The sequence below is a fragment of the Botryllus schlosseri genome, chromosome 3 (assembly GCF_051294905.1).
Source record: "Botryllus schlosseri isolate E-star chromosome 3, Bs_hap1, whole genome shotgun sequence".
In the NCBI taxonomy this organism is placed as follows: Eukaryota; Metazoa; Chordata; class Ascidiacea; order Stolidobranchia; family Styelidae; genus Botryllus; species Botryllus schlosseri.
This window is the reverse complement of record NC_137238.1, coordinates 17,586,154-17,607,461: the sequence shown is the minus strand read 5'-3', so window position 1 is coordinate 17,607,461 and position 21,308 is coordinate 17,586,154. Positions and strand designations below refer to the sequence as shown.

Here is a 21,308-nt window from a genome sequence, read left to right as displayed (position 1 = left end):
GATTGAGTGAGTTACGCAACCCGATTATGTCGAGGTCTGGATCACGATGCAAGTCTACCTAAGAATCCGAACAATCTTGTAAAATCAAGGTGTGAATCCGTGAAAGGGTTGTACTCGTGTGAGATTCATTTTTCGTAAGTTGGGTGGAGGCTGGTTCATACTAAGACCATGTTACGTCCAAATATGGCTGCTTGCTTGTCTCCAAGTCATCTATGCCCACATTGAATGTACAGAGTCGTCGCATGATAAGACTTGAGAACGTGAATTTGTGTCCCATGATGTTTGTGCATCGACACATTGTACATACACCTCGTTTACGCAAATACTTGTGAACAATCGTGACGTACTTGATGTGATGGTGTATGCATAGGTATTTTTCATGGAGACAAAACACGGTCTGTAACATGTTTACTTGAATATCGGTCGTTGGGTCATGAGTGAATATCCGGATCCGGCCCCCACACACTTTTTCATATTAGTGATCCGGCTTCAGCTGACTAGAGCGACATGTATTGATCAGTAAAGACACAATATAGTAAACAGGCCTGAGGAAACCCGGAGTTGTTAGCGCGATGGGGAACATAAATTCATCCGTTTTCCAAACACCATTATCCGTGTATCAACCAGTTACCAAAGTCGAGGAGGTGTTTTATTCAGACATTTTGACTCTGGAAAATCCAAAGCACGAACCCGGACATCACGGACATATCGGAAACCCCTTTATTCACCAATTCCGAAAACATACATGTCGATGTACAACAGCACATTATTATTGTATGTGAGTAACCAATGATTTTGATGGGATGCATCAGAGCAAGTGAAGATTTGATTAGACAAATGTATAGGAGTCGTTGTTGGTGTATATTTTGTCGCTGTCTGTTGTAACAATATACAAAAAATATCAAATTGACCGGTGTGGTTGTCAGTTTTCAAAACGAAAATGGTATTGTTACCCGGGGAAAAGATAGATTTCCAAGTGAAAACGGTATTGGTACTCAGGTAAATTATAGTTTCCAGACGAAAAGGGTTTGTTACGCAGGAGAAAATGATTAGTTACTCTAGGTAAAAGTATTTTTCCAAGTGAAAATGTATTGTTACACTGGGTAAACGCCGGATCTCCAAAAGAAAATGATATTTTTACTCGGGTAAACGACGGACCACCAAGTGAAAATGGTTTGTTGCTCAGGGAAAAAGGTTTGTTACCCGGGGAAAAAATATATTTCCAAGTGAAAAAGGTTTGTTAACCAGAGAAAAAATATATTTCCAAGTGAAAAAAGGTTTGTTAACCAGAGAAAAAATATATTTCCAAGTGAAAAAGGTTTGTTAACCAGAGAAAAAATATATTTCCAAGTGAAAAAGGATTGTTGCCCAGAGAAAAAATATATTTCCAAGTGAAAAAAGGTTTGTTAACCAGAGAAAAAATATATTTCCAAGTGAAAAAGGTTTGTTAACCAGAGAAAAAATATATTTCCAAGTGAAAAAGGATTGTTACCCAGAGAAAAAATAGATTACCAAAGGAAAAGGGGTTTGTTACACTGGGTAAACGACAAATCTCCAAAGGATAATGGTATTTCTACTCGGGTAACGACCGACCTCTAGGTGAAAATGGTAATTTTACTTGGGTAGGTATCGTATGTTTAGTGTTGTTGGTATTGTTAAACGTTGTCGCCGGTAGCTGTTGGTATACTATTACGAGTGTGAAAAGGATTTACACGGCCTGTGCAGAGTATCGCGATAGTAAACATATTTTTGGTGCGACGAAACAAGATCGTTGTTTAAATTTTAATGCATTTCGATTACCGAGTTGCTGTACAGTAGAGATGACTCTACATTAGACCGTGCTGTATACTTCGACTAAAACCACAAGACCACATGTAAATCTATTCGCACAACTCGATGATGTTGATATAGTGTTACTAAAATTAATTATTACCTATTTACACAACATAAAAATAACAATTCATGTCGTAGCAGGTTTCTTGAACTCGTGCTTGATGAAACGAATGGTGACAAGTAGGCTTTGAGTGAAAAATAATTATTTAGAGTAGTGACATTTTGTGACCAACGAATGTAAATCGATCATGATATTACAATATATGCTTTCGTCAACATACCGACTTGGCGTAGAAACACTTTCACGTTTTTTGAATAACTGGATTCTCGAGACTTGCTACTTGTACGATGTATCGTTGGTGTGCAAACTATAACGGCCATTTTGTATGATAGTATGTTTTAGTTGTATTGTTGTGAGGACAACCATGTGATGACTCAGCACTTTTCGTTAGCAAAGTAGGCTGATTTGTGTGTAAGATGTAAGCACCGTGCTAGAAAACATATGTACTCTGTTGTTGGAGTAGCTGATTTATTGTTATGACATGGACATATCCTGAAGCCTTGGTTTGTTGTCTTACGAAAGATGAGGCGACCTCGGTGTCGTAAATTGTGTTAACTAAACTCGTATGGATACCACAATTGTGCTGGACTTACACCACCAATCATTGTACAGGTTTGTAGCATGAGCGAATATTTTCGTGTAACATGAATATCTTTCGTATACACTTAGTATGAAATGAGATGTGTGGAACAATAATTAGTGTCGTACAAAGTGTTGTGTTTGATTGCTTACTTTTTATCAATGTCTTTGTGATGTTAAAAGACGACTGAGTTTTCATTTACATTAAGCGGAGAAACTCATGTAATAAATTTTACTCATTTGAAAATCGACTCGCGTGAAAATACCGATTAACAGTATCAATATGAGCAGTATGTTATTTTTCGCGATATGCAACCAATCTTCTAAGCATAACTTGTCAAAATTTATCGTGTCATAGAAAAGTCGGCTGTTACGAATTCGAAACAAATGTACTTCGGTTATCACGACAAAGGGAATTGAGATCAACGCAGTATTTCGGAAGTGAATGTGTATCGTTTGGTATGTTCAGCAATCACTAAATGATAAAAATATGAAACTGTGCAATGTGCATACAACTCGGTTAGGTAAACGATACAGTTACAAGTCGGATGTGATCTCGATTTACAGATGACAGCTTGATGATGTAAAGCTCAACCACTCAAATGTGTTTATTACAAAGTATTTGACACAAACAAAATATCGAATGAAGACTTCGGTTTCATTACCAAGCTAGTGAAAATTGTTTTCTATTGGATGGATATGATTTACCTTTAGAAAAATCGATATAGACCTATTAAGCGACGCTGTTTCATATCCGTCGAGTGAGTAAAATTTCTTTGGAGTTCGGTTTAGTGAGATAGTTGTTAGGGATTCAATCACATACAAGTAACGTCTTTTAGTGACAGAGTATTGTGATGACATTTACTCTAGCGAATGACAACGGAAAAATTTTCGATTGTATTGTCGGTGTATGTGTTAGACAAATAATTCTAGTAAACCTAACTATAGGATACATTTGGCAAACATCGTACAAATTGTTTCGTTGTGATGGTAACGACTTTCAGTGGTTTGGTTTCATGTCGGGGAATTATTATTTGGGGGTTCAAAAACAATCAATACTACAAATGAACAACAATGCAAAACACGTTAAGTGAATTACAGTGTAGCAAGTACTTCATTGATATTACGATTGTTGTGTACCAGACATTTCTAACTGAATTGAATGCATCTAGCAAACATATTCCAATTTGTTTTTTGTAATGATCAAAGTGTGTGAAATGGTGCGAACGGATTAAGCATTAATCAAGCGGCGATATGTCAATTCACCTAGTGTTATATCTTGACACCGGGAAATGTGCGAAAGTGTTTCAATTCCCACCGCAGATTACGACGATAAAGTATTGTACCGGTTATTGTTCAACAAAGAAAATTGTTGTTTCATCTTTAGTCTTGGTTACTGGAGACAATTACATTTGTAAATTATTTCCTGATTTCCACAATACGCTGTGTGGTTTTTACGAACACGGCTTAATCTTCCCAATCAAAACATTTCAGACATGTTAATCTAGTTTTACAAATCGATATGTTAATAACAATGTTTCTGAAAAGTTTGTTGGTATCGTAATAACCTTCAACACAACCTGGTCTAATAATGTCATAATTTAATAATCAAGTCATGATCGACTATTACAAAATCTCATATGTCAAAATCAATGTGTCAATTCGTGAAAATTTTCAATATAACACCTGCGTTCGATTGTAAGAATTCTCAACTACGTTGGTCGGACATTCAAATCTCGTATACTCAAATGTAATGTGTTAATCTCAAACCGCGCGCCAAGTAGTAATTACTTCATCTTGCAGTTGAATAAAAAAAAATATGGGACATGGATACAACTGAGTTGGTATGTTTGTGGGTTGTAGTGATTACTCGCGTAGTCTTGTCTACTTTTCATACGGACACTTTTTGTTTTGGTTTGGTGAGTTACTACAAACGGATTGACTTACCAAGGTTTTTGTATTTTACTCGTTTGTGCATGGCGAGATGTTAAAATGTTGAGTTGTCATAGTGATAGTATTTCTGAAACTCTATTTTACAAACGGAAACGGAGTCGTGAATAGAGTTGTCAGTTTCAAGGATTGTTTCAAAGTATAATCTTGAAATGTGACTGGGTGAAAGTTGGTAGTCATGTTTGTCAAACCTATTTCAATTCACGCAATGTCAAAGTCCAAATATTTCAATCTGGATTATTTGGATTTACCTTTAGTACATCCCGCGAATGGATTTAAAGTTGGCAAATTACCAAAATGATTGAATATTATCGGGTTAGAGATAGTTGGTATTGATTCTATAAGTGTTAAAACAGCGGCGTGGAATGTGTGAATGATCCGATGCGGGTGAATGTTGGCGTCAGTAATATTCAGGTTACGTTCGATTCAACAGATCGCGTTAATAGGATTTGTCAAAGGATTTGAGTTGGGTCGAATCAATACATTCAAATACGATTCAACTCGATTTGTGTAGTGAGTTACATTTCAAGTTGACACTTTATCAAACGATATGACATCGAACAGCGTCAACACTATGCAAGTCGGAGCAACTTCAAATTTTCACGTCGGCGTCAAATTCGTCTCATCACCCAAAAGAGGTGGCGTTAGCCAATATCTCAAAGGTATATTCATCGACGGCAATAACGAAGAGATATCTTTCACGTGTTTCAATCGTGAATTGTTCGGGGTCATTGAGAAAGCATTCTCCAAACGAAAAAAACTCATGGTCAAATCCGGTTGGGTCCAAATTGACAAGTTTACTGGAAAACCTGCTGTATTACTGGGACGGACTTCGTCAGTAACTCTGCATGGAAAATCGAGACATACGACTGAAGAATACCCATTATTGACCTGTGAATCGGTATACGGAAATAAAGATGAATACGTCTCGATCGCCGCTACTTGTGTTTCTCGAGAGGAGAAGACGGTCAATTCTGGTGCCGGAAAGGAGTTGAAATTATACAGTTTTACATTGAAGGATGATACTGGTGAGGTGGTTTTGGAACAATGGAACAAAGCCTCGCTCGTACCCGGGAAGAAATATCAACTCACTCGTGTTAAAAACTGTGTCGGCAGCTTGAAAATCGATCTGTTAACTAGACTTGTCGAATTGAAAGAATAGTTTGCATATTTGTGTACCACAATACAATATTTCATTTCGCGTAAAATGTTTGACCTATGTGATTCGACAACTGGGTTAGTGCGGTGTTGTTCTACTGATCGAGGTGTGAAAATTGTGCTATCGCGATGAAGTTGCGACTGTGAACAGCAGACTATTCTGTAGGCGCGATACAGCGAATAAGCCGAAAGTATTATTCAGCTAGCAATCAATAGCGAGGAAAGAGAACACGATCGGTCATTTGACACGACTAAACTACGACATCATATAATTTACGATCAAACTATTTCGCACTGACTGGTCTAGTGTAATATTCGATAGTAGCGGTTGGCCGTGAAACAATTCAGCGCACAGGTCATTCGGAATATAGGTCGCACTGCTTAATCCTCACAACAAACCACGTTTCCGTCCGCGCGGTTATTGTTGGTGACTCGTACATATTCAACACCGCGCGAGAGATGCCTGAAAGTACGAATCATCGCCGCGTCCATAAGAATAACGATATACCATTGTCGTACTCGCCGTAATTTGGAATATACACATTACCTAAGGACCAATCACATGACTATTTACTTGATACATATTCAACACGAAGTACGACATGCCAACAACGAAGCCGCGTGCGAGCTATCCCTATGCTGAAAAGGGTTACCGTGCGACCACAAGACACAATAGCCGCTTGCCACCCCGCCATAAGACATAAAAGCCGCTTGCCACCCCCGGTTTCTCAGCCGCTTGCGACCTCCGCCATAAGAAATAAGAGCCGCTTGCCACCCCCGCCATAAGACGCAATAGCCGCTCGCCACCCCACCATAAGGCATAAGGAGCCGCTCGCCACCCCCGGTTTTCCAGCCGCTCGCGACCCCGCCATAAGAGCCCCTGCCAGGTCACCAGCGATCTATATAACTACTTACAAGTAAATTCAGTTAAGTGGAATTGCATTTGCAAACCCCGAACCTCTACCGCGGTAATCATTATAGGATATACTCTGTGAACCTTTTAAAGAAAGCAAGAATTTTTTAAAGTTATTGAAACATTTTTGGTTGAAATAGTTTCCATTTCAACTTCGGATCACTCTCTGCATAGTGTGGCAGCATTGCATAAAATTCAGCACTAAACTAAACTGCACCTTGCCGATTTCAAAAAAATATATATGCCGTATCAGAACAGTTTGATTGCAATATTCAGCTTTTCTGTGTGTGAATTTACAATGCAGTCTAAGGTCATTGCTGTTAGATTGGCCCGCCATCACACAATCTCACGAACATAACACACTACACGTAGGACATTGTAGTCAGCGAACTTCGCTGACTCAACCTATCAATTGGCAATCTAACGAAATTGAGAATGCATCGTTGACTAAGGTAAAAGGTTATGCTTGTGCAATGTGCATCTACACGTGTAGCTGTGTGATGACTGTATTATTTGCCAGAGGAAGAAAAAGGTGCCTTACAATATTAATCCTTACGGAAATAATAATTACGATAGCATTTGAAACAAACAATGCGGATTTATAAAAAGTTCAACAAGTGGGTTCGAGAACCAAGGCGAATATCCATCTATCCTACTAAATTGTGTACGTACATTTACGTGAATGCAGCCAGTGGGAGTTGACAAGCTCAAGCGTGACGATACAAATTTGACATTTCTGAACGTCGCAGTAAAAATCTGCTATTATTGCGTGTTGCCATAGCTCAGCGGTTTCAACAAAGAAATCAGTTTTGTGCCTCAAGTATGGAACAATGTACTTGTAGAAAGTTATGTAGAGTTGCCATGTTTATAAGATCAGTAAAAACAAGACACTTTTTGCAAATTAAAATAAGACAGATAATAATGGGAAATTTATACAGATAATGGCGATATTCCGGTAGGTTGACTAAAAAATATTTAAAAAAGGTCAATTTTCCTCGTCGGTACCTGAAATCCAAGTTTCCACGGAGTGTTGTCGTTCGGTTGACCATTTTTTAATCAACCTCCGCGGCAGTTCCAGTTCCGTTCCTGTTGTGGCTCCTGACATTCAAACAAAAGGAGCAGATGAATTGCGAAATGAGCACATTTCGGCGTCCTCGGAGGAATTTTTAATTTTTTGAAAAAGAAATGTAAAATGTCCTCTGAGGACGCCCAAATGTCCTATTTTTCCGCAATTCGTCCTCTTTTTATAGCTTTGGTAGTTAGGCGACTGTACAAAGACAATTAAAAAAATGTCATAATATATGTGGATTTCGACGGAATTAAAGGAAATTTAGCATGAAATTTATACAGGAAAGACCTATCACCGGTATAGATCGACTAAAAAAAGGTGTATACTCCAACTTATTTTCTGGGAGCGGGTCTTTAAGAAGTCGAGTCGGATTTTTTTTTCATTTATTGGTAAGCCCAATAACATTAAACGTATAAATTTGCAAATTACCTGTTTACTAGTCCGCTATTATAACTGTCGTAACTTGCAAAATGTGTCTTCTTTTTCGGGTATCCAAATATTTTTACCCTGCTCTACAGTTATGTACTTGTGTAAATGTCGTGTTGGAAATTGGAATTGGGGCGTCATATGACGTCAGAGGCTCGTGCTCACGTTTGCGTACACAGCGAACCTTTACAAAGGCTCGTGTTCACACGAACCAAAACCTTTCAGGAGTTCACACCAGACATAGGGTGATTACTTCATGAATGTAATCGATTGCGATTGCGATTACGATTACAACAAAATGAGGGGAAGCGAGTGGCGCAGTTTAAACACTGCAGTCACGACACCAATGGACGTGGGTTCGAATCACGGTTCTGACCCACTTCTACGTGTCGGAGGTTTCTCTGGGCTCCTCATCGCCGACCTCACTGCAACTGCAGTGCATTGAAAAACCCAGACTGAAAGTGAGCCGTGCTACAAGTCGGCAGCAACGACCTCGATGGGAACGCTTGGGAGCGAGAGAGAATGAAGAATGACTGCGAGAGAGATTGAAAGACGTTCCAAGAATACTAAAAGCAAAGACCTCTGAACATTATGAAATTCGTGTCGTGGAGCACAAGGCATAAACGGCGATAAGCTCCACTGTGTTGTACCCATTAATACATACATACATACAACAAAATGAGAATATAGTCGATGACGATTACGATTACATTGGAAAAGTAATCATGACGACTAGTGATTACATTTTTCTTACTCCTTAGAACGAATCTTTGAAGACACATTGGAAGACAATATAACGATTGCTATGAAGGGGGTTCATAAGAGAACAACTTTCATTTGCTTTTTATGTCATTATATACCATTGCTCAACGAGCTCGAAGGGGACAAAAATTATTTCGTGAATCAGCATAAATTATACAGCATTTTTGAGAGATTTAATTAACTTGAAAATATTTTGCCGCTCCGCGATTTAATGTGGCTAAATATCTTGATTTTTATATGCATGATACCTCTCCCCCTCAAGAAAAAATGCATCTTTTATACGAATTGGCATTTCGGTGCTGGCCATTACCGCACTATAACACACCAAGACATATTCAGTTTCGGCCAACATGCGACTACACGAAGTGTGCTATCAAAGAAAGAGCGTGACCCAAACATTTTGTATGTAATACCAGCGGGCCCACTCGAGCATGTTATACATTATGAATTGCGTGCCCTAAATTTTCGAAGACACCACCTCCCCCAGATATAACGGTGATTCTGATCACTGGGGCTGAGAGAGGATCAAAATATTTAGTATTATATGCAATTACCAATATTATGGACGAAATTTAGTGATGAACTTGAAAATCTTTTCACACTTGGCGCGACATGAAAGCAGATACACAGCGAATCCACCACATGGCATCAATACGTGTCTTCCAGTTGTTGCGTAAGGTGAAGTCCGGTCGTAGGAGGGGGTCTGGAGGTTCGAGACCAAGGTTGAAGGTACGAAGTGCTGTTTAGGTCCTGATCCTAGCTGCAACCCACATTAGCATGTTGTATAAGCGGATGGCTATGGTGTGCGTAAATATTTGTCCAGTGTACGAAAATTTGTCTCGCCTACTGCTCGTCAAGCAGCAACGGTCAAACCGCATTTATCTAACATCAATACATACGTAACTATTTGAAAGTAGGCAAAGTTGTGATTATTATCCTGCTGCGAGGTAATGGGGTCTGAGTGTAAACCTAACCTTAGTGTAACCCTAACCTGATATAAAGCATGGCGGGTGTTCTTACAATCACACTATTTAATTGAATAGTATATCTATATTGAGACGAACCCGAATATTTTCGGCTGACACTCGTCAGGGGTAATCGTCAGCAACTAGTAGAGAATTCAAGAGAAACATCGTATATCCACAATAGGGTTGTTCAGATTTGAAAAATTGTCAGGAAACTTCGACCATTGTGATCCAAATGATGGTTTAGTACATAAAAACACTTTTATGAGCTATTATGGTCATCTTCATCGTGATCTTCCTTTTCCGCAAAGCCCCCAAAGATCAGGGTCCAATTCTCCTAATTATTGGGGATTCCCCTGACTGTGTTTACCTAGCTCATAATGCAAAGCAGTTCTCAGCGGTGATGATTGTACCTTTAGGAAAGCTTGCAGTTGATAATAACAGTATATATGCGGGAAATATCGAGTTAATATATATTTTTTGACAATTGCACTGAACTACATATACCTGAGCTACCTTCAGGAATATGTGTTGTAATCTGTAGGCCTACTGCTACAGCTGTTGTATGAATGAAACAAATGCATGCATTTCCAGGTGACTTTTACTTTGCGACTGTTGGTGAAAGAACTATTAAGTAGGAATGTAATGTAGGAATGTCAGTGTCTCCGCCTCAAATTCGGTTCATTTGCAAAATACTGAGTAATCTCTTTCTGCTCGAAGACGACGAAAACGCAGGACTCTCCTGTTGCCATAGAGTGGAATATGACAAGGATATCTATGGAGCAACATTGTGAAAGTACTACAAGTTCATGATACTAGGCTTGCTCTTGAAACAAGAATAGAGTCAAGTGAAGAAGATGTATGTTTCTGAAACTCAATGAATTTATTGCGAGAACATTTTGCACAATCGAATTATGAAGCAGATTATTGCCAAAAATATCAGTAGGCCTACATCATAACATTTTCGTGGCTTGCGACAATTGTTATTATCACTGAAAATATGTTATGAATTAGTAAGCATAAAAACCAAAAAAAAAATGGATCGCGGCATGCTCCAGTCACTTAAGCAAGTTTTAGGCAGGGCTTAAATGAATTTTAGTGCAGATTTTTTGAAGCTCTGATACTTCTGGCGGTGTTGCGCAACAACTTGCAGCAAACTTTTCTTCTGAAGTTCATCATCTGTGATGATAGCAGCATAGTCGGTGTTGAGTTTGACTCCTCGTTCCGCAGCGTCGTTCACGACTTTAACAGTACTAACAAAACGACTTATGATCTTGTATGATTCATACTCAGGCCATTGTTTCACAGGCTGATTCAACCATTCTCCAGAACACTTAAATTCGATGAACAAATGCCATGACTGAGGGCCCACTAAATCAGCCAAAGTGGTGCTCCCGTCTATAGTCCTCTCCGACGAGAAAACAGGTGGTCCCCGTCGATAGGTTTGCGGTTTTTCAACTTCCAGTAGCCGGCTTGCAATACTTTTTCTGGTATGGTAACTTTCTTTTTCCGAGAATAGGGCATAAACCACAGTTTCTTCCACAATGTACCATGGATGTTTCATCAACTTATTGCAAGCAGATTCAGCAACCTCTTTGTCGGTAGTTGTATATCCGTGCATCTCTTGAATGAAACGCAAGTCGTTCCCTGGAGCGTCGCGCCCAATGCTGCAATCCAGCCAAGCGGGAACATAGAATAAACTTGGAAACAAGTTCATGCGTTTCAGTTGACGAAGGAAACATTCTGAATATTGCATCTGATCAGCCCACATGAACATATTCTGAGAATATAGAATAGTTCCCATCCACCTGGCATGATGAGTGGGACCCGGCCTTTGATGATTTGCACGAAACGGAGCACCTAAGATAGCTAAGGTGTTGATGACGCAGAGTTTATAGTCATCCCTAGTAAAGAAATCTTTTTTGTTGAAGGCTTGTGTCAAATGAGCTATGACATTGGCAGCTCTCTCACTGTAATCCTCTGGGACTTCCAAAATTCGAGTTGGAGCAGTTCTGTCTATTTTTGTCCATTTTTTTTTGAAATTGTTGAATACTGTATTTTCGGGACACGTGGTTTGACATCCAAAGATACATTTCCAAACACTCTTTACTACCAACTCCAATACATGATGGCGACAAGCATGATACAACATTTTTTTTACCTATGAGGTCTTCCAATAACTTTGCAGCCCCCTTTTTCCACCCACTATTGCTCGATGTTGTGTCAAATACCAATGCAGAAATGGAGTTCTGCAGATTCCAATCCGATATCAATTGAAATGCAGTTTTTGCTTGAATCTCGCCTGTTGCATGATCAATCTTCTGAATTCCAAGTAACATCCCATCTGTATGCTGAGGATAAGAAGACAATATCACAGCCAATGCTTCATAGCTTGTTCCAAATCTGTCTTCTGTCAACTTTCCATCCCAGTGTATAGCAGCATGATTGGGTAGGTCTTGTTGGAATGATTCAAATATTTCATGCGAAACCTCAAGGCGATTAGCCTCTCTATGTCTCTTTATACTTGATCTGGATAGCACAAAGTCGTCAATATCCCCTCCGCATGCCTGTATGAAAGCACTAAGTAGCATAGTTGCTTGGTTATCAGTCAGTTTTAGACGGTCCAGCACATCACTAATATGTTTGTCATCTAACAAGTTTCTTGGGGCTTGAAGTTTAATAAATGATGGATATTTGATTGCAGCATCATATTCAGAGGGTGGAGTACTGGTTTCCTCCCCAGATGACGAGGACATTAATGTGACAAATTCATCACTAGAACTTGTGCTCGCAGATGCTGAAATTGGTTCGTCACTGATCTCAGTTGGAATCGGTGCCTGGCTTCTTTCAAAGATCTTATCTTTTCCTGCGAGTCGTGCACTGCGAGAATGCTGTTGGTCCTCATAAAATGCGACGTCTTCATTCTTTTGAGATGGCGACAACTGCGAATCATTTTTTATAAGTGATATTGCTTCGGAATGTCCAATGTCCCACAACTTATCGAGTTTATCACAAAATGCTTGGCGCTTCCCCCCAACATCACCTGACCGATCCTTGCTCTTTTTAAGATCATACCAAGTGTCATGAACTTTTCGCAGCATCGGAACAATGTTCTGCAATTGTTTCATGGGTATTCTTGCCATATTCCATACTTTGGCAACCTCTTTAACAGTTTGAAGAAGAACTTCTTGCGTTTTGGTAGTCTTAGGGCAGTTTTCTTTCAGATATAGCAAATACTGTAGAACCTGACGTAGAGTCGGTAACTTGGAATGACTTATACACTCAGATGAATATCCGATCAAGTAGTGACCCGACTTTGATCTTGTTTTTGGTGGGTCTGACACAACCTTTCTCCGCTTTTCTTCAGACATTCTTCTTCAACTAAATTGCACTATACCATCAAATGATATAACTTGTTTTTTTAAAGATACACTAAAATTGAGAAAAATATTACTGACATTACACATTACAGACCTTTCAATAGCATTTACTGGCTAAAAACTAGGTGCCTTTGTTCTCAACTTGCAACCCAACGGCGCTCACTCGATGTACGATCCATAACAAACAAGTGTTACCCGTGCAACTAATACATGCTTCCCATGAACACGATAGACAGATTTTGAAAAGGAAAACGGAGATACATCTGACATTTATAAGTCAGCATTCAAGTACAATTTTGAAAACAAATATATTACCTTGCCCTTTCTTATTTCTACACAACCGTTTTCAACTGACAACTTCACAAAAGCTACAAACTGGTTACACGGTCAACACTACGGAGCACTGCGTGAACGTAAACACTCTGGTGTATCAGCTGTAGTAAGGAGAAACGACCTCAGGATCTTTAGGGGCTTTGCGGAAAAGGAAGATCACGATGAAGATGACCATAATAGCTCATAAAAGTGTTTTTATGTACTAAACCATCATTTGGATCACAATGGTCGAAGTTTCCTGACAATTTTTCAAATCTGAACAACCCTAATCCACAATCATATCACAAAATATGACGTCACCAGCACGAAATGTCGAGTACGAGAGCGTTCAATGTACTATTTTTAGATGGTACACGAACTCTTTTTGTTGACACGGCCTTGGCTGATGTATTTTGATAAAAGTCGACTCCAAGGATCACAAATGAAAGTGTGAACGTCCCCTCCCGACACTGTAACAAAGTAATGTAGTTTGTGAGTTTCAGTGCCACCGTGATTGTGGCTACGTGGCAAAAACGTCAAAGCGTTTGCAGGAAGACATAAATCAGCATGTCCCTAGATTTATTAGAACACGCGCTTCACGCTCGGTGAAAAGCTCACCTTTGACTCATCCGCTCCAGATTAATGCGTAACGATCAAAGGCCATGAATTCTGCCATTGGCAAACACTTGTTGGATAATCCAGCCTGTCCGAAAAATTATCTAGATGACAGATTTCACATCGTCGGAATGGGCCGTTCACACTTCCATTTGTGTGCCTCGGAGTCGACTTTTATTAAAATACACCAGCCAAGGGTGTGTCAACAAAAGGAGTTCGTGTACCATCTAAAAATAGTACATTGAACGCTCTCGTACTCGACATTTCATGCTGGTGATGTCATATTTTTGATGCGATTGTTTATAGACGAGTTTTCTTTTGAATTCTCTACTAGTTGCTGACGATTACGCCTGACGAGTGTCAGCCGAAAATATTCGGATTCATTTCAATATGAATATACTATTCATTTGTATATTGAAGTTCTGTACCTCCTAGAAGCTGTTCAAATATGTTTTACTTGGCGTGGATAATTCTTTATTCAATGACGAGCAAAGCGAGTAATTCTGACTGAATAATGGCAGTGGCGTTTGAAAATCTCACGTTTCTGCCATCAGTAACCTGGTCTATTACCGCACTTTTTATTGTTCAAGAAGGTTCACTGTTCAGTTAATGTCATGGTCGTTGTACAATGTACATTGTACATGTACATTGTACAGTGTACAAATAAGCGATGAACGTCGAGACGATCCACTTTTTTCTTCTTTTAGAGACGACGTAATAGCAGAGTGAACGTTGTTTAGGAAGATATTAATTTTACTGTCTGCATTCCTCTCATCGACAGGCAATTCTGGGATTCCAAACTGCTGTTATACAAAATCATAATCGAACTGAAGTATAGAAGGATTTGACGTCAATGAAGAGAGTATATCCTTACATGGAAGCATCGACTGCTCCAGGCAATCGAACTCGGCGATCCAACATCTATATATAATGAACGTTCGATCGTCTCACTGTACGCCAGGAGTGTGGTGCGGTACGTTTTGATTTCTCGTATTTTCCACCTTCAAATATCTCCGTACCGTAATCACTGTTCAAAATATTAACAATGTACATAGATATAGTCGTCGTCACCTATCACCAAGCCCTGTTCTAATGAATAGAAGATATAGGAAAGTGAAGACCACTGTCAGATTCGTCTCCGTTTGTCACTCAGTCAGTTCCGAACATCATATAACTGTACTGGCGTGGTGGTTCATATACACGGCCAAATTTTGATCGCTGGTTATTACAGAATGCAAAATATGAAATAAATGAAATGTAAAAATCCCGAATTGCGAACATCAGCAGCCTACCCTTTGCTCTTTAACTGCCGTGTGCTTGTATACGTACAGGTGTACGCTGTAGGCCTGTCTGTAGACCTGTTCAGTTCACCCATGACGATGGGTAGATACAGGGTGCGGGGTGCTCCACATAAGTTGTGTTCTTGTTATGCTAATACATATGAAGTGAAGGTGGATCTGATTGCATGACTAACATAGTTCTGTGAAAATGAAAGCTATACCGACGATTTCTATACGAGTATATAACCAATGAGAAAATGAAAATAGTACTACATTACGTTGACATTCTGCGAGGTTAACAATGACGAGCGAACGCGAACCTCCGTATTAGATTACCATTATTATCATAAACGTGAAATTGCTCGATTCGTTCACCATACTAAATACAGAGATCGTAGTAGGCTATCAAATATCACCTTCTGATCGAATGTGGCGACTATTACGCAGTACCCACCCGTTTACAAATTCCAGGACGGTCAAAACCCTGGAACACCACCCACATGATATCCGCAAGCAATGCTCGCAATTAGTAAGCTGTTCAATGAGATTCACGCTAACCGGAAATGTATATGCACTTATGCAGTCATCAAGTTATTACTACGTAGTCAAGTTCAGTGTGTCGCTTGCCAATCTCTTCCATGTTGGATTAATAGTTGGTCGTTTCTGCTTTTTGCATTGAACTATGTAGGTGATACAGTTTTATATCGCGATGATTATGTTTAAATTGGTTGTTGCGTTGTTTCTACACACAATTGCGTCGACTGATGCCGGCGCTCAACCGTTCAGCGAGTGTGATCTACGCTGCAGATCCGCAATGCAGGATATAGTAAGTTTAATACTTAAGGGCTGGTTTACATGTCTCTGCAAAAACTGCATCGATACTAACCCATCTCGTAATCGTCGATGACTATGATTATAACACAAGGCAATATCAGGGCTTATATGCGTAGCTGATGCAATAGCGCAATAGCATGTATGACATGTCGACCGGTAGAGAGCAGAACGAATTCATATAAAGGAATTGAGATAAAAACGAATATAATATTCCAGCTGGGACAGATGGACAGCATCGTAAAAGCGAAACTTTACGAACTAAACGGCTGGGTCAAATCAAGGAAATTTATTTTCAAACTATTCGACGTCTACACAGACTACAAAACAGCCACAGACAGATGTAACGAACTCGGTGGAAGACTCGCTTCTGAGATCTTGAGGCATTCCGAAACCGTAAGGTAAGAATGTTGTATATTTGTCGGTATCCGCAACGTCATCACGAAGAATCACACACTGAGACATTTCGATTTTCAATTCACCAGTGTTATTCATTTTTGTACGTGTTTACTTAACCGAAAAACAAGTCACTATTCGACCATACTATTTGGCTTTAACTGTACGAAAATGTTTGACCAACGTCTGGTCGGAAAAATAAACTGATGTCATTACTAAAAAATGAAAGGGTACCAGCCAGCCCACACATTAAACAGGTTAATTAAGTAGGCTATACCTGGATAATAAAAGATATGCATTCTGGTGAAAATGTGTAGGCAGCCAAGTGATTCACCTATTATAGCAATGGGTCTCAACTTTTTCGACCTCGCAGCACCCTCTCAAAGGGAAATATAGTTCGCGGCACCCTATAAAACTTCGAGTACCATGAGTGGTGAGCAGGACCGTGACTGCCGCACCCCAAACCACTCAATTGGTGGGCCGCTCGAAGAGAGCCCAAAATTATTTCGTGAATTAACATAAATTATAGAGAAATTTTCGCGCTCTGCGCGATTTAATGCAGCCGTTTACCTTGATTATTGGGTACCATCCCCCAAGAACAATAAGCATGATTTACAAAAATGGGCATGTCGGCGTCGGCCATTTTCGCGCCATGATGCACCGCGCCATGTAACATGCGACTCCGAGAAGTGTGCCAGAACGATCGGCAGCGAGAAAACCTTGGCCGCAAAGGACTGCCTTCATGCTGGCCGAAAACTTCGATATATATACAATACATATATGTTTAATTGTCCACAGGTATCTAAATGGCTGGCGCCGACTGTTCCTGTCCTGGCAATCTGAACCCCACAAGACAAATGCCATCCCGCAGAGAAAAATTATTTGCTATCAGTGAAGAAATACCAATTTTAAATCGTGTGCGTCATTTAGTTAAGTACGTTTGGGCGATTGCAATATCTTTTGACATCGCAGAGATGAGGTCACGAAATAACATCATATAAAGAAGTCAATATACCATCAGATCCGCCCGAATGTTTAATTATTATTTAGGCCCCTACATTTTCCAAGACAACACCTCACTCAGTTCTACCGGTAAATCTGATTTGTGATCAGCGAGAGGAAAACAAATTTATAGCAGTATGCAATTCCCTAATATATATTGACTGATTGAATCATGCATCACGGAAAACTTCTAGCTTCGCGCGATTAGGCGAACTAAGCGGACTCACTAGTCACCAGTACAATATATCTCGATCACAAGTAGTGGCCAAAAGGTATAATCTGGTGATGTGAGGGCGAAGCCCCAATAAGTTTGCTTTAGGCCAAGACCAACGTTTTTGGGGGCCTAACGAAGTGCTGTTTCGGCCCTAGTGGGGAGTAGCGAGTGGTGCGGTGAACCTCAGCGACACGAATGGGTCGACTTCGGCAAAGCCTCAACATCACGGCCTATTTAACCGAGTGTAGACCTACTGTTTAGTAATCACCATAGGACAAGTAATTGCAACTTTTGCAACTTTTCTTACAGCTTCCTGGAGCTTCCTAAATACTCAGAATACATCTACCAAGGTGTTTTCGCTGTTTGAAGAAGTTTTATATTGCAACTTTTTTCAACTTTTCCTTTTTTTCATGCAGATTTTTACTGCAACTTTTATCAAGTATTGTGCGAAATGTAAAGGTGTGATTTAAACAAAAACATGCTACAAAACAATTTCTAGTATGGTTCTCTTTTTGAATTGCTCAACAAAGAGCTATGTGATGGATTAGCTGCATCTTAATGTTATCTATGACGCAATGGCTTGCAAACTAAAAGTTCAAGAACACAGCCAAACACGACAATGCCTGAACTATAGGTAAATATATCGCTTGATTGATTCACCGTCGTTTAAATTTGAGGTCCTTTCTCTGTTGATGGACGCCCAAGCGAGACATCTAATGAATACATTTTCACTGGATCACCTTTTCAGGCTATTGATTTTGTTAAAGTCTCCAAAGCTGAGTTTTGCTGCAATGCGTAGGGTCAAGTTTGCTGGCCTTCGTGGTTTGGGCTGTGGTATACTTGATTTTCTTAATGGTTAATTGCTTTGGTGTTTGGATTTTTGCAGAAAACTATTCCCGCATTGCGTTGTTTTATCGCTGCGTACAGGCAAAACATGTGGATGCGTTAATATTGGGCTACAGCCCTATCTCTGTGTGGCTTGGTAAAATAGCTTTGCTGTTTTGCTAGCTTCGCTAGCACGGCTGCAGCTACCAATTGTATGTGGCTTTTTTTTTCTAGATTCCAGTGATTCACTGATTAAATTGTCAGGTTATCCTAAAAAACTCTGCACACCAAATTTGGTTCAATTTTAACAAGTTTAAGCCGCCGCAGAGCCAATTTAAAATTTTAGGTTATTATGGAAAATTAAAAAAAAATCGAATTTTTCTGTCAACCCCATGACATTGTTAAGTTGTCTCCAAAAACGATGCAAAACAAATTTGACTCGAATCCAACCCGTGGAAGCGTAGTTATTTGAGTTTTTCATTAATAACTCTGTGATTACCCACAGTCAATGGAATTTTTTGTAAATCCAGAGCTTTAAACTGCACTAATTTTACTTCTACAGGTTGCAATTGAGTCAAGTTTGTTTTGAATCGTTTTTGAAGACAACTCAGCAATTTCATGGGGTTGACCGTTTACTTTGACAATCTTTTAATACTCACTGCATGATTTTTCTTTTAATGCCGACTCAAATTATATTCCTTAAACACGGAGACCTGCTCGTGGCTCACGCTGCTCACGCTGCTCATGCTGCTCACGCTGCTCACGCTGCTCCCAATCAACTAAAAAGACCGGTTCCCGGCTGACTTCAGCAAACAAAAAAATATTTAGTAGTCGAATTATTGTTAAAATGCCGGCCTTTTTGCCGCATGTTTCATTGTTTGACATAACATCGTTTGTGAATGAGGGTGAGCGCTAATCACGTGCATTGATTGCACTATTTTATGAATTAGGACTTGGAAACGTATGATGAAACAATTTAAAGCACAGACCTGACAACAAACAAGATTTGAACATGAATGTGAAAACAGGTACTTGTAACTTTAATTGGTACAGCATAATTTGCCAGCTTGGCGTCATTTTCAACCTGGATTACTCACACGACACACGTTGTTTACATAATCACGGACCACGGTACATAAATAAACTGGACTTCAAAGTAAACGCATTTCCGGATCAATTTATAGAATAGTTTTTGTCCAGTCAATATTATTATTAAATAGATTTTATAGTCTAAATTCCAAGGAACTTTACGGGGGCAACTCAGAATCCTGCCGTAGGCCGGATTTGACCAATGAGCCGCACAATGCCCAGGTATGGTCTAATTGGTCTCAGTTATTAAACGTTGATAACGTCGGACACTGTCAGATCATTCTACGGCCGAAAATATTGCAGAAACATCCTGTCACTGTAAGTAGAGCGAAATGACGAGCGTCTACAAAAATCACCGAGCCGGACATATCCGCCGAAACGGGTGGCGGTGAAATGCCAACTCCGAATACTCGTGTCCTCCCCCGCTATTTAGAAACCGGCGCAATAAAGTTTTCATATTCTTCTTCTGTATCAGACATAGCCTATCTGGCATAATATCAGATGTCGAGTAACTATATACGTACTTTGAGTTCCGTGAATAATCGTGCCATAACTGCTACTTTAAATGAATAATTCGCCAGGGATTGCGCGTTCTCAATATGATGAACACAGCACACGTTAGCTGCTTCAGCCTTCTTTCAATGCTATCGATATTCGAGATCTTTCAGAGTATCTCTGACAGCGACACGATGCTGCTACTGCCAGTATCCGATATGCATATTGCATAACTTCGTACATCGTTATTTGTATGGAATGCGTTTAATTGAAATCTATATTGTCCAGGCGAGTTGAAAAAAACTCATGAGTCCTTGCATCCAAATATAGGTAGCGTAAATTAGCTGATCTAATCTATGCTCTTACAATAGTGTATAACATAGATTCCACTCTTCATTTCTTCCAGCCCTCCACGTTGAAATCTTATGTTTGAGCCGTAGCAAGTATGTAAACAATTTTGACATGATGCGTCCATTTCCAGGTTTATGATTGCGGAGAACTATGTTGCCCAGGGACGGCCGTGGGTCGGATATGACGATATTGCGACGGAAGGCAGATGGATGTGGGCTGATGGTGGAGTTACTGACCCACAGACAACGGGATGGAGGGCCAATGAACCAAATTCGTATCAAGGAGCAAATGAAGATTGCGCTCATCTTGACGGTAACACCGACTATAAGGTGTTGATGAATGATCGACCTTGCAGAGACAAACAGACTTACATCTGTGAAATCAATATTGATGATCTGTGATCAACTGATCAGTCGTTTCAATTTTTCACAACATGAATATGTAATACAGCCTGTTCCCGTGCGATACCGTTTAATGAATGAAAAGTGACATACATAAGGGTCGATTTCGACTGGACTCGGCATTTATAGTAGCTTATGTTAAAGAGTTCAGCTAATGCAAGAGATCGTGAGTCGACGGCCGAAGTGTGTATGTTGTTTGGTCATTGAAAATTTGAAACGCATAATTGGAAATTTGATACGCATTGATCGTTGAGTAATCATCAGCCGTTGCCGCTACGGGGTGGGATATTTAAGGGGAGCTAAAATGTGCATGGAGCGATATAGGTGCATTATCTGCAAGGACAATGATTCCCTAATTTTATGAGTTGGCGAACAACTGGTAAAATTTCGAAACTAATTGT

The 21,308-nt window shown here is 39.8% G+C and overlaps 1 protein-coding gene across 1 annotated transcript; it reads left to right on the top strand.

Moving 5' to 3' along the window:
- Positions 1-15,900: 15,900 nt before the first annotated feature.
- On the top strand, positions 15,901-20,971 carry LOC145435897 (galactose-specific lectin nattectin-like). Its single transcript, XM_080313159.1, has 3 exons — positions 15,901-16,129; positions 16,354-16,535; positions 20,637-20,971. The coding sequence occupies exons 1-3, from the start codon at positions 16,013-16,015 to the stop codon at positions 20,905-20,907; spliced, it is 570 nt and encodes a 189-aa protein (XP_080169285.1). The 5' UTR covers positions 15,901-16,012; the 3' UTR covers positions 20,908-20,971.
- The last annotated feature ends 337 nt before the right edge of the window (positions 20,972-21,308 follow it).

Excerpts from the sequence above, each read along its gene's own strand:
- LOC145435897 (XM_080313159.1), top strand. The coding sequence starts at position 16,013 with ATGATTATGTTTAAATTGGTTGTTGCGTTGTTTCTACACACAATTGCG. Across the intron at positions 16,130-16,353 it reads GATCCGCAATGCAGGATATA|CTGGGACAGATGGACAGCAT; the intron begins GTAAGTTTAATA and ends ATAATATTCCAG. Across the intron at positions 16,536-20,636 it reads AGGCATTCCGAAACCGTAAG|GTTTATGATTGCGGAGAACT; the intron begins GTAAGAATGTTG and ends GTCCATTTCCAG.